This window comes from Cricetulus griseus, assembly GCF_003668045.3.
Source record: "Cricetulus griseus strain 17A/GY chromosome 1 unlocalized genomic scaffold, alternate assembly CriGri-PICRH-1.0 chr1_0, whole genome shotgun sequence".
In the NCBI taxonomy this organism is placed as follows: domain Eukaryota; kingdom Metazoa; phylum Chordata; class Mammalia; order Rodentia; family Cricetidae; genus Cricetulus; species Cricetulus griseus.
This window is the reverse complement of record NW_023276806.1, coordinates 167,733,066-167,746,661: the sequence shown is the minus strand read 5'-3', so window position 1 is coordinate 167,746,661 and position 13,596 is coordinate 167,733,066. Positions and strand designations below refer to the sequence as shown.

The following is a 13,596-nucleotide window of genomic DNA, read 5'->3' as shown; positions in this document are numbered from 1 at the left end:
GTATATGTGTGTATGTGTATGAATATATAAGTATGTGTGTATGGGTGAATGTGTAGATATGTGTGTGTATGACATGAGCAGGTGTATGAGAATGTGTGTATGTTTGCAGGTATATGTGTGTATATCTGTGTGCACATGTGTATGTATGTGTGTCATTGTACATACATGCAACTGCATGTGTATGGAGGCCAGAGACTCACAGTGGGTACCTTTATTTGATTCTTTTAAGAGAGACTACCAATGAAACATGTAGTGGCATCTTGGTCTGCCAGTGGACTTGGGGTGGTGGCCATAGAACCTGAAACGCATATATTTGCTTAAGTTAGGTTGCCAAAGTACTTCAGTTCTCCTTAGCCTTTTCTTCCCTCCCTGCAAGTCTGTCATTAATAGGAGCACACTACTACTCCCAGCATTTTACACGGGTTCCTGATATCCAAACTCACGTGTTCATGCTTTTACTACAAGCTTTTCATCAAATAAGGCACCTCTTCTGATGATATGTTTCACTTTGCTATCCATTTCCATTGAGAACACTTCCTCCCACTCTCAGCGTTCCTTAGTTGCCTGTAGTTTTTGAGTAGATTAAGCTGCCTACTGTGCTCTCCTTTGTCCATGTTAGTATGTCTACTGATGCTTGATGCTTCAGGTCGTGTTTTGGCAGTCATGTTGGTGAGACATTAGGATGTAGCTTCTGACATTGTAGGAGACAAGCTCTCATAGCAAACTCCCAGTTTTTCCTGTTCTTACACTCTTTCTGCCCCATCTTCTGCAATGATCCCCAAGCTTTAGATGGAGGAATTGTGGGTTCGTTTTTTTCATTTTTTACTTACTTTAAATATATTCAAATCACCTATTCTGAATGGTCTTCTGCCACATTTACAAATTGTCAGTCTTTTTACTCACAGTATGTCTCAAAGCACTTTGTGGGGTATTTGTTTCTCTGTCAGGTCTCTGTTATTTTGTTTAGAAATAGCTGAGTCTCAGAGAAGCCCTGTCTTGGCCATTCTGTTTGCTATGGCTCCCAGGAATCAAGCCTAAACCACTGGGCACCTGTACCTTCCTGCCGAAACAGACTCTTTAATAGTCTTTCTACAACAGCTCCAGTAAACTAGGCTAAAAGGGAACGGGTAGAGTATTTTATAATACCAGTGAAAGTCATTTACCAACACTGTAACAGAAAAATTACCTACGATAATCTCTGATTTTTGTGTCATTTGACATTGGTTGATACATATTCTTGTAATATTTCTCTGGAATCATACAACTAAAAATAATTCTCACTTTAACAATGAATATTCATGTGGTATGCTTAAAATGAGTTAAAATGTTATTTTTTCTTAATTATTCAGAAATACATTTATAAACACTTCCCCAAGCTCCACTTGCTAGGAAATCACTCGGGGGAATAAGCATCAAATTTTCCTTTCACTATTAGAAGGCTAGCACATATTTTAACACCTTTTTGAAGATTATTCTTTGTGTTTTAAAATTTAAAAGCAAAGAAAATAATTTAAATATTATGCAAATAATATAATTTATTGTCTTCATTAAGTCTGAAATTATTCTGGGATAATGAGAAAAGTAAGTAACCCTGCTCCCAGTGAAAATGAAAAGCCTTCTAAACTACCACTGCTCCCCCCAGTGGTAGAAAAAATCCATGCATGCTCCAGGCTTGCCAGTCAGTCATCCTTGAGAAAACTGTCAAGAGTTGAATTCAGTATATTTGTGTCACAGAAACTACAAATCAAAATTAAAATACCATAAAAGACAACTACTATTTAGCTTTTGGGCAATAGGAATGTATAGTAACTTCCTTTAAGTTTGGTGCAAAGACTGAGACGTTAGTATCATAGTAAATACAGGATAGTATAAACCCACTGTCTGAAGTACCAATCTTGATTTTCCCTTTAGTTATTATTACATGGTTAGTGTTCTGAACAAACTAAACAAATTTCAGAAATCTTTGCTTTCAAATATTCATATCCATAATACCTACCAGTTCAGAACATGCAGGAATAAAGCTAGTCCCCCCAAAAGGCATTTGAGCTATACGCCCTTGCAAGAACCAAGAGAAGGAAAGAATAGCATTGTAACTCACAAATTATCTGAGAATTCTTAGAAATTTGACTTTGGTGAATAGCTACCACACAGAATATTTTTCTTTCTAAATGTAGAATCTCATTTTGACAATAAAAAAGAAGATCAAACTGAGAGGGGGCAGTTGACAGAATGCAGAAAAAAGTTAGGAGAGTTCGGTGAAATAAAGGAGAGAGAAAAATAAGGAAGCGATGCATGGTTTACCTTATAACACATAAGCTGTTTATGTCTTTATTATTTTAAACATTCAATTAAAGTCCAACATATGCAGTTTAGTCTTTCCCCAGTTACATATAATAAACACTCAACTCAGTGGCAAATAATACTATTCATTGGATCTAATATTCTTCCTTTTAAAAACTGATTTTCCCTTTCTTTGATTTGTTTTGTTATCTCATTATTGTTTCCAACTTGTGCCTATTTCCATTCTTATTTTAGCATGTGCAATGTACATTTTCTATGAGTTTTGAAACCACAAAACATTTTCTCTAAAGTTTGTGTTACCAGAAAATATATTCAAGTTTTTAAGTCTCCGAAGCATAAGGAGTCACTGATTTTGCCCTAGAGCTTTTGCCTAAATACTAGGAATATATCAGATATCAAAATGACAACTCCTGGAGCAGGGGCATGGGAGAAAATCAAGAAAGAATGCTACCAGGAGAGCTCACTATGCTGTATATGCCAGTGCTTTTTTTTTTTTTTTTTTTTGAACAACTCTTTCCGTGAGTCAGAAATCCTGAGCAACAGCTGCAATTAGGGAAGATCGTCACTTTCAATCAAGGTTCATGGGTGGGGGATGAGATGAGGGACAAAGGAAAAGGAGGAGGGAGTGGGGGGAGAAGGGGAGGGATGGAGATGAAGGCAGGGCACATCCTGTACAGTCATGACATCACCCTCCTGCTCATATATATATAGGGAATGGCCAGAGCATCCTTCATAGTTCACTCATTTTCAAAGCCAGCTGAAGGCAAGAGAAAGCACGGAGAGAAGAGCTCCTTCAGTGTTTTTCTGACTGTCTGGACCTGCTTGTCAGAGGCTGAAAAATGATGGCAGGAGTGAACATCCAGCTAGTGTGCCTGGTGCTTCTGGCTTTCAGCTCCTGGAGTCTGTGCTCAGGTAAGTGCAACTACCTTTCACAACTCTCCTAAGTGATTTCTCTCTTGCAGGCTGCTGCTGCTCAGGTTAATGGATCCAGGAGGAGCTCCTCTCTCTTTCCCTCTAACTGCCTGTTAGTGACAGAAACTGTGAATATCACGTTTCTCTCCTGTTCTGATTATAAGAACTGAACTGTTTGTTTTACTTTTAAGAATCTGTAAAGCTGTAAATGTGGTATCAAGGAAATACAACATATTTATTACCCTTTGGAATATAACCACTAAAGAGAAAAGAGATAAGAGTAATAAAACAAAGATGAAAATTTGAATTGGGCTGGTCATTATTGAGGAGAATTGAAGCAGTGCTTGTCAGCATGCAGATATTAAAATATCACATTCACAAACATTTATTCTCATCTTTTCTCATTCTCTTACATGGTGACTTACCTTTGTGATTCTTTTCAAATTATTTTTAACTCTATGTGTTTGTTCCGACACAGGAAATAAATATCAATAAATAAATGAGTGAGCCTTATTTACAGAATACTATTTTTAATGTAACACAAAATGTCTCATGTCCTTTCTAAAAGTACATTTTATAGTCTTTCATTGTTACAGAGTTGTAATATTTATGTAGCTGTTGCTTTTCTGGATGTAAGTTAAGTAGGCAGAGATTATAACCACAAAATTTATATACTTACATTTATGACAAAATTTGGCTTCAACGTGTTTTTATATGACAGCTAAAGAGAAGAAATATATTATTATCAGATATGTATCAACTCTCCTTGAAAATAAGATACATTTGAAAGAGTAATGTGAAATATTTTGATGATTGCAATGTGTTTTAATTAATAATAGACAATAAATGAACAAACACACCACAGTGGAAATTCCTATGGGATAAATGAAATAAAAATCACTTACCTGATACTTGTAGATATTATAGTTAACAACTAGGAATCTAACATGTTAGTTTAAACTCCTGCTAAGATTTACAAGTACAAATATAACTCTAACAGCATGGAATGTTATTTGTTTAGAATGATTTCACTATTTTGTAAGCATAAAATCCTGTAAATGTTTTATGAGAACAACACAGTTTCCCATAAATACGACTTTATCAAATTAGTTATAATTAGAGAATTAAGTAGGTTATTGATTAAAAACTCTATATTAATTGAAATCATTTTTCTGTGATAAGTGTATATTTTATCAGTAATTAATATGATTAATTTTGTTATTCATCTTGAAAAACAAGCAAACATGTATTTGTAATAAGCCAAACTAAAGTGTCTCTGGAATGACTTAGTTCTTACATGTGCTTTATTGGTGGGTTGCATCAGGTGGGTGTCTGTGTTTTAATGACTGTAGAGTGGAAGACTTTTTTTAAGCTCTGCCTTGATTTATCACAAAAGGCTAATGGATATTAAAATGTTCAACAACTGTTTAATATTTCTAAATGTTGCTTCTCTATACAATGCTCATAAAAGGAATGATGGAAAATGTGTTCCAAAATGATTCAGGGATCTGTTTTCAATACTGCTTACCATGTGTTGATGGAGAGCTCTGCCTTTGCTTAAGCCATTTCCTCACTTGCTTATGATAAAATTGAAAGCACACGATCCAAAACTCTTATTTAAAACAGAAACTGATTCCTTCAAAGACTGTTTTATAGAATGACATTTGTAGTGAAGTGAATCTCAGTATCATTTTTATTCTAAAATTACTAGTGAGAAATTCCCTATGGCTTCTCCAGGAAATAAGAAACAAAACTTGTATTCATATTTTGTTCTTTATTCCACACATAGTTTCTATATGTGTGAACTACTGCTGGTAAGAATGAGAATTAGGGAGCATATTTGCTAAGGTCTACATTAGACAATATAATTAAATGTTTTACTGTGATTCAGAGATGAAACAATTCTAAATCATGGATACATTGCTTAGCAAATTATCATGGCTCATTTTCTTAGAAGTGATTTATTACTGTAGCTGTCAGCAGAAAATTAAGCTGTGATGTGTTTCTTTCTGAATACTGCTTTGAAGGAATTACATGCAGAAGACAATCAGCTTCAGAGACTAATTATTTAAATTAATTTGAAATATATTGGTTGCAATATAATGACATGATGTGTGACTACATAGTAAATGTGTGGTTTTGATTTTATTCAGACTCCGAAGAGGACATGAGAGCATTAGAGGCAGACTTATTGACAAACATGCATGCATCCAAGGTAATTTTTCTTCCCTTTAATCCAGGCCAGAAGAACATGTGAATTCCCACTCTAAACACTATATTATTTTCTTATTCTAATAAATATAGGTATAGTCACCCACCTCAAAGCTGGAAAGGCCTTTGGGAGACATTTCTTATTTGAGAGATTTTATTTTTTCTTGTAAGACAGTAGTTCTCAACCTTCCTAATGTTGTGATCCTTTTGTATAGTTCCTCTTGTCGTGCTAAACCCAACCATAAAATTATTTTCATTGGTAATTGACAACTCTAATTCTGCTACTTTTATGAATCACAATGTGAATATTTTTAGAGATAGAAGTTTGCCAAAGGGTTTGTGACCCACAGGTTGAGAACCACTGTTCTGAGGAGTCAGGGGTTTTGATATGAAAGATAAAGTGTCTATAGGGCTGTCAATTGGTATGTTTCAATTTTAATTAAGCAGGCACAGATAATGTTATGGAGACAGGGAAACATGCTTAAATTGTTTCCATGACTATTAGATTGGCAGAATGAAAGGTATGTTTGCCTCAGGTTAATGGAACAAGTGAAGTCCAATAGAAAGGTTTATGTTTTTGTTAATTGTGAAAAATGTATTTTCTAAAATATGGCATGAAGGCAACATGGGGAGGAAATATGGCATAGAAAAAAGTTATAGACACACAAACATTAACCTGGAGATCCAGTCCTAAAAACAAGACTTCTGCTCTATTCAATCTTAGGCAACTGAGTTAGTTAATAGGATTGATCTTGGCTTTCCATATCTTTTTAAGTACAACAGCAGGAGTGTAGAATGTAGAAATTTACGTTTTTCTCATAGGTGATTATAAACTCTACTACCTATAACAGAGGTCACATTCTCATTCTTTCAAAAGCATTAGCAAAAGATATCCAATTGTTATTGAATGATTTCACCGAAGTTCTATATTCTGAGCAAGATTTTGCAAGCTTGAGAACACCTTTTCTAATCACCAGTCTTTGCCTAGGAATAAAACTGTTACAATATATCACATTACCATGTTACACTAGGAAATTAATTGATTCAGAATTAGTTAATCACTGTATATCAAATTGATTGTTAAAAGACAGGTTTCCAATGAAAAGATCTAAACTTATAGCTAGGTGACACCAGATGACTTTAGTTATGTGCACTTTGTTGACAACCTCAGATCCACCATCTGATAAGTTGATCTCAGTTCAGTGACTCATAGATAGGGAGGGTAAACCATATCTCTTAGGTTACATGTAATAATGAAACAGAGGTGATGAGGACTATATTTAGAATTTGTTATTTAGACATAAAACTTTCTTCAAATATATTGTCAAATATGTGTCTCCTTTGTTATCCTTTGCTCCAGTTCCGTTTCCTGACAGGAGCCACAGTGACATTTTTGACTGTTCGACAAAAAGAAAAGTATGCAGTCAGTTATCACAACTTTTTGACCTCCCTTTACTTTCTGTGTGCAAATGTGTGTGGGGAGAATATTCTTGTCTAGTCTATTTCCTACCAACCCACATATGCATTCACATGTAAGATCTCAGGATATTTTATTTTAAAACTTTTCGATTTCCTTTAATGCTAATGTAGTTGATAATAGAATGTTCTTTTAAAATTATGGAGGTGTGTATATAGTTTTTGCTATAAACACCACCAAAAGAACCAGACTAAACAGGTTACACACACACACACCACACCACACACACACACACACACAACACACACAATATATATATATATAATATATATATATATATATATTACACAAATAAATGTGTGTGCTTAAACAGTAACAACCAAAGAAATGAGGCCATAAACTTAAGAGTAGTAGCAAACATGGGAAGGAGTTGAGAAAGAGTATGTGGGAGAGGATGGCAGGGGGAAAGTGATGTAATTCTATCTCAATGTAAAGTCTATTTTAACAATAGTTGAGGGCAGAAACAATGTTCTAAGAAACTAATCTTAGGAAACACTGAAATAAAAAATCTCTATAGAACTTTCCAAATGTAAAATTGAAATAACATTTTAACTTGTAAGGCATTAGGTATTGTTGAAATTAAATGAAGATTGTTTCTTCTAAAATGTCATACTAACTCAGAAAATTGCATGCAATGGTTGGATAATCTTGGTTAAGACAGGTAGTAGAAAGGATTCCAAGATTCTTGAAAACAGAGTGAAAATCCTTATACTCATTGATTGGAATTTCTGTGAGTTAAGAAGATAATAAAAATGATTCACACATTCACAGTTCTATCAAAAGTAGAAATTAAAATACTATGGCTGACCACAATCAATGCATAATTCCTACTCTACTAACAGACTTTAATTGTAGTATCTTTTTTCAATATTTCAGATCAGCAAAGCAAGTCCTCCCTCTTGGAAAATGACCTTGCTAAATGTCTGCAGCCTTATAAATAACCTGAACAGCCCAGCTGGGGAAGTAGGAGATATGCATGAAGATGATCTTGTTGGAAAAAGGAAACTGCCTGTTGTTCTGGATGGCTTTAGCTTGGAAGCAATGCTGACCATATTCCAGCTCCAAAAAATCTGCCACAGCAGGGCCTTTCAACACTGGGAGGTACAAAAGAACCCAAAGATGGACATTAGGGTCATTGCACTAGTGGGCTCTCGTTTGTATTTATGTCTACACCCTGATAAAACCATAGTAGGGAGACTTACAAATACTAGAAAGTATTGAATCATGTTCTGAAGTCAACATCCTTCTTACCTTCAAAGTGTCCTTCAAATATTTGGAGAATAACAAACATTTTTCTTCAATCTTTAAAGGATAATACTATACATAAGGCACATTTGAACCATATATGTGAATGGATCAAACACTGAGGCAGTTTTTTATTATACTGGCAATAGTGACGCATGTCAAGAAATTTAAGTAAATCCAACTGTTTTCCTAAAATCAAAAATCATGTGTACTTACCTATAAACAAACACAATACAAAAGTTTCAAAGAAAATAGAGGAAAAATCAGAATGCTGGGTGCAATTCACAGATTAGCATGTAAATAGGAATTGCTTTTCAGCTTTTATATTTGATTATTGGGCAAGTAAAATATTTAATTTTTAAAATAATTATACATATAAATATATGTATAGATGTGTGTATGCTCATGCACATACATAGCCACATATGGAAAGGCCTTTGAATTCTAGATTAATAGTAAATGTAACTTTTACTTTCAACATTACATATCCATATTCTAGATGTTCTGTCATCTACATGTTCTGAAACAAACATTGTCAATTAGCCATGGTCCTCTTAAGACTCAAAACTTAAATTCAGAAAGATAAATAACCAGTCCTTAGGTATATCCAAATTGGATTTGGTTCTTCAACCATTAGTTTTAACTCCAAAACATACTTTACTACTGATAAAATAAACAAGTAACACATCACTGAAGAATGGCATTAGGGATGCTGTAAATGTATCTTTAGATTGTTTATATATGCATTTTTTGAGATTGGGTTATATAGTTATGTAACCCTGGATGGCCTATAACATAGTATGTATCACAGAATGGTCTCAAACATGTAGCAATCCTCTTCTCCCTGCCCCCAAAGTACTAGTATCAATGAGTGCACTACCAAGTCTGGTTGACCTGTGATAAAGGGTAGAAAAAACTGAAAATTTTAGTAATCTACAAATTACCAAAATAGCATTCTCAACAAACACTTTATTTTTGTATTACCTTGGCATACATTGCACTAAAAAAGTAAATTAGAGCTTTGGGAAGAAGTAACAGAAATTTGAACTGAAAGAAGGAAAATGTGGAAGGCAACCAAATGTTTCTAAAAGGAAAAATGGAACTCGATTACACTTTTTCAACTGGAGAAATATTATTTTTCTGATCAAGGCCTGAGAGGTTTGTTTAATGTTTTAAATTGTGGGCTTACACCAAAGCTGCAGTTCTGAGGGTGCCCTCTCTGTTATTATAACAAACAGCCTGTGAGTGGCTGCCACAGAGATACCCTGTGAAAGGAAGAAATGCAGGCATAGCTGCTGGTGTTTATACTAACTGGTAAACATAACCATGCTTTCCAGATGAGAAACTGAAAAGTCTAGTTCAAATTATCTTGTTGTACTATTCATCCTTTAATTTTAATTCCAGATAAATGGAACAGTCTTTAGAACATTATTTACCTCAATAAAACTTGAAAATTCAGATCTTAGCAGAGGGAAATGCCAATTATGCCTTATTTACCCAGAGAAGAAAGACACTCAATAAACTAATTAGCATATAAGTCAACTGAACATAAGCCTGCAACTCTAGTTACTTTAACTGTTGAGTCATTTTAAAAATGATACTATCATTCTGAGCATAGTACAAGTAATTACAGACTATGCACTTTAAAGAAAGTAAAGATTAAAAACCTAGATTGCCTGACAGTAGCTACTTTGCCTTCTCTGAAACTCAATAACTGTGGCTTGAAATAAAATACTTGGTGAAAGGATGGTATACATGTCCATTACAATTGAAGTATCTACAGCATCTAGGATGTTTGGAACAGTTTGTTCCAAACAGTTTGTTTAGGAAACTGGTCGTTGGAATGACTTTTAGGTCATGTCAGTAATTGACTTAAGTCAATATAAAATCCTGTTAATTTTTTATTCAAATGGATTGTGAGATTCAAAATGGAATTTATTGTGATACACTTCACATGATTTTGGAGTCAAAGTGTCAAAACTAATTAGGAGATGTCTCTGGTAAGGCCCTTCACCTGGAAAATATAAATACATTTTTCAAAAGAGGTAGGCTGGTGAGCTGGGAAAGGACATAAATAATCAGAAAGATTGTGACCTGATTCCATCTCAGATAATCATTTGCCATGTGACAAAATAGTTTCTCTGATCCTTCAGGTGCCCTTTTCTTAAAACAAGTAGAATAAAATATAGAGAAATTTATGAAATATATTTCATGCATGTAACTTCCCTTTGTGTTTTCTCTATTTTAGATCATTCAGGAAGACATTCTTGATAATGGCAATGAGAAAAATGAGAAGGAAGAAGTGATAAAGAGAAAAATCCCTTATATTCTGAAAAGGCAGCTGTACGAGAATAAACCTAGAAGGCCCTACATACTCAAGAGAGGCTCCTACTACTACTGATAAGCTAGTACTTGACACGTGATTGTGATTGGTCACCCTTTATCTAGACATGTAGTCATATGTTTATCTAGATATATAATTATGTGTGTGTGAATGTGACAGAACTTGATTATTTCAGCTCTTGCACAATTGTGGTTTATTGGATGTTATTTTTCTGCATTCATGTAAATTGAACTAAATGTTTTCAAATAAATGCAGATCCTGAGCATGATGTGTTCTCTATAATTGGAATAGATACTAATCATATCACATAATAGAATGTTTTGTAATTTTGCAAAATACATTACAGGATGTCTGAACAGTCATCACATTTGGCATTTTATATGAAACTGTAAGAGATTTTAGCAAAGTTGAGCACACATCATTTTCCCAAAGCAGAACAATGAACATTTTGATCATCTGATTGTTTTATTTTTAATTGAAAGAAATATACACTGCTTTCCAAAAACCCACTGGCTTATCTCTCAGTACAAAGGGAAGCTACTGTCATGTAAGGCACAACTGAAAGAATTGTTAATGAAACATTGTTCTTATGCTTATCTCAGTGTATCTTTACGTATTTTGCCTGTCAAAATGAATTTGATAGCTAATAAAATTCAGCAAGCCATCAGATTCTAATGCTTTATTTCAGTTTTTCCTGTTTTATGAGAATTTTTGAATCCCCCTTTTACACTTTTCAGTTAGAATATCATGCATTTATTTTGAAATTTCACTTAGGGATTCTGTAATTAATATTTTTTCTCATTGGGAAGTTATATTTATAGAAGTTGTGCATCTAACAATTCCTCTTGACTTTCCTTTAAATTTATATGTATAACCTGATAAGGCTTTGCATTTCACTGTCTTCTGTGAGTTTCTAAATTATTCCCCTTACTGGGTCCAGGAAGCCTTGCAGTCTATCCATTATTACCCAGGAAAGATGAATCCAGAGCTCATGTAACTAAGTCATCTCCAGAATGCTGTCTTTTTTCATGAGATTGTCTTTCTCCAAGCTTAATATTACTTAGAGGATGGTTGGTGAGGACCTTCCAGATTGTACAGTTTTATTCACCAAAATAAAACTGGCTTTTACTGCTAAGTCTTCACCATCCTTGAAGAGTCAGTAAATCATATCACGTAAAATGTCCATGGAACCAACCAAGGCAGCATACATGGTCTTGGAGACTAAGAGTGTTTTATCAAATTGACAATGTCCAGATTATGCTCAATTTGTTTACTAGCAAACATGGGAAATTGTGGGTCTCCTTTGTTTCTGTGACTGTAAAGAGGGATAAGAATGCAATGTGAGGAAAGGTAAAATGGTCTGATTACATATATTATAATATATTGCATAATTCATAGGACTGTGGTGAAACACATTAAGAATACACTACATTCAACAGTTAATACTTGCAGTGGATGGATTTTCTCATGATATACCTTCTTAATATAATGTTATACTATCATTAGTGTAACAATATATCCCAATTTTTTCCTAGCATACCTTCTCATGTACTTTATTAGCCACCAAAGTCATATTTCATCTGAAAGTTTCTTTTTAAAACTAGTACTATCTCCCTTTGAGTTCTCTGAAACATTTTCACTGACTTCTCCAAAACTCATGGTCACTATTTTCAACTATTAACTATCCTAGAGTAGAGAAGGAAGATTCATATTCTAATCATCTCCATTCCATTTTTGGAATGTTGATTAAAAAACTACGGGTTGTTCCAATATAAGGTACATAGTAAGAAAAAGTACAAAATTGTGATGAGAAATCATGAGAAAGTAAGTGAAGTGTATCATATTTAAAGAACTGAAGACTCATTACCAGGATGTTAGTCTTTCCAAACCTGTTTTACAAACTCAGTGTTGTCTCCAAAAGCCCTCAGTGAGTTAATTAGTGGTTATGAACAAATTGGTGAGAAAGTTTATATTTAAAGACAGAAGATTCAAACGAATAAAATATTACCAAACCACTTAACTTAGAGTTTTCACACAGTCCTATTTCAAAGCTTACCTTAAGGCTATGTTAATCACAGAAGTATAATTTTTTAAAAAAGGGTAGACTAATTAATCAATTAAACACTGTAGAATGCAGTGTTTAATGCAGATCCATCTGAAGTTGATCATGGGATCTTAAAGAAAGGCACAAGGGTAATTCAAAGGAAAAAATTTCTTCCCCAAAAATATTACCACAATAACTAGACAGGCACATACAATGAGATCTAAACAGAAACCCTATACATTTGAAGATGAATACTACTTCAAGATGAATCACAGACCAAAATGTAAAACACAATTATAGCACTGGGAAAAAAACCCTAAATATAATTAGTTTGAAAATAAATGTTTAGATACATTGTCAAAGGAATGAGAATTCCAGTGACATTCTTAACATAAATAGAATTTTTTCAAATCTTGAAATTCACATGCAAACGGGAAAGTAAGTAAATAGAGTAAAAGGCTTTGGGACAAAAATGACCTATTCATGAATAAAAGGTTCAACTTCTTTTTTTTTTTTTTTTTGATACAGGGTTTCTCTGTATTGCTTTGGAGCCTCTCCTGGAGCTCGATCTGTAGACCTGGCTGGCTTCAAACTCACAGAAATCCTCCTGCCTCTGCCTCTCGAGTGCTGGGATTAAAGGCGTGTGCCACCAACGCCTGGCAGGTTTAACTCTTTAACCAGAAATGTGACTTGGGTTCTTGTGTATTTTGTCACAAGATAGCTTTGCTATCTTTCCTGTTCTGCCTATGCACTTCCTTTGGTCTTGCAGGGTCTGTTGGTCCCTGAGTAGCTAGTAGGTGAGCATCAGAAGAAATGGCTGGCTGCTTAGAGGTTGCAGCCTCCCCATGGCCTAGCAGCTTATCTCAATAGCTCCACAATATGGAGCTCCTTCTCTCCAGCAAAGCTTCCTGCTCTCTACCTGCCCTTATGTGGAGAATGTCTATGGGCCTGATAGACTGAACTTACTTAAAAGCTGTCTCTTAACTGATTCATCTTTAACTTGACCCTTGGCAGAGAACCTTACAAAGATTTGTGCTAGGGGCTCTGCTATTGGACCCTACT

At 34.4% G+C, this 13,596-nt stretch overlaps 1 protein-coding gene across 1 annotated transcript; it reads left to right on the top strand.

Annotated features, from left to right (window-relative positions):
- Window positions 1-2,990: 2,990 nt before the first annotated feature.
- Window positions 2,991-11,148, top strand: Nts (neurotensin). Its single transcript, XM_027394117.2, has 4 exons — window positions 2,991-3,213; window positions 5,367-5,428; window positions 7,778-8,002; window positions 10,395-11,148. The coding sequence occupies exons 1-4, from the start codon at window positions 3,141-3,143 to the stop codon at window positions 10,545-10,547; spliced, it is 513 nt and encodes a 170-aa protein (XP_027249918.1). The 5' UTR covers window positions 2,991-3,140; the 3' UTR covers window positions 10,548-11,148.
- The last annotated feature ends 2,448 nt before the right edge of the window (window positions 11,149-13,596 follow it).

Coding starts and splice junctions, on each gene's coding strand:
- Nts (XM_027394117.2), top strand. CDS start 3,141: ATGATGGCAGGAGTGAACATCCAGCTAGTGTGCCTGGTGCTTCTGGCT. Junction 3,214..5,366: donor CTCCTGGAGTCTGTGCTCAG/GTAAGTGCAACT, acceptor GATTTTATTCAG/ACTCCGAAGAGGACATGAGA. Junction 8,003..10,394: donor GGGCCTTTCAACACTGGGAG/GTACAAAAGAAC, acceptor TCTCTATTTTAG/ATCATTCAGGAAGACATTCT.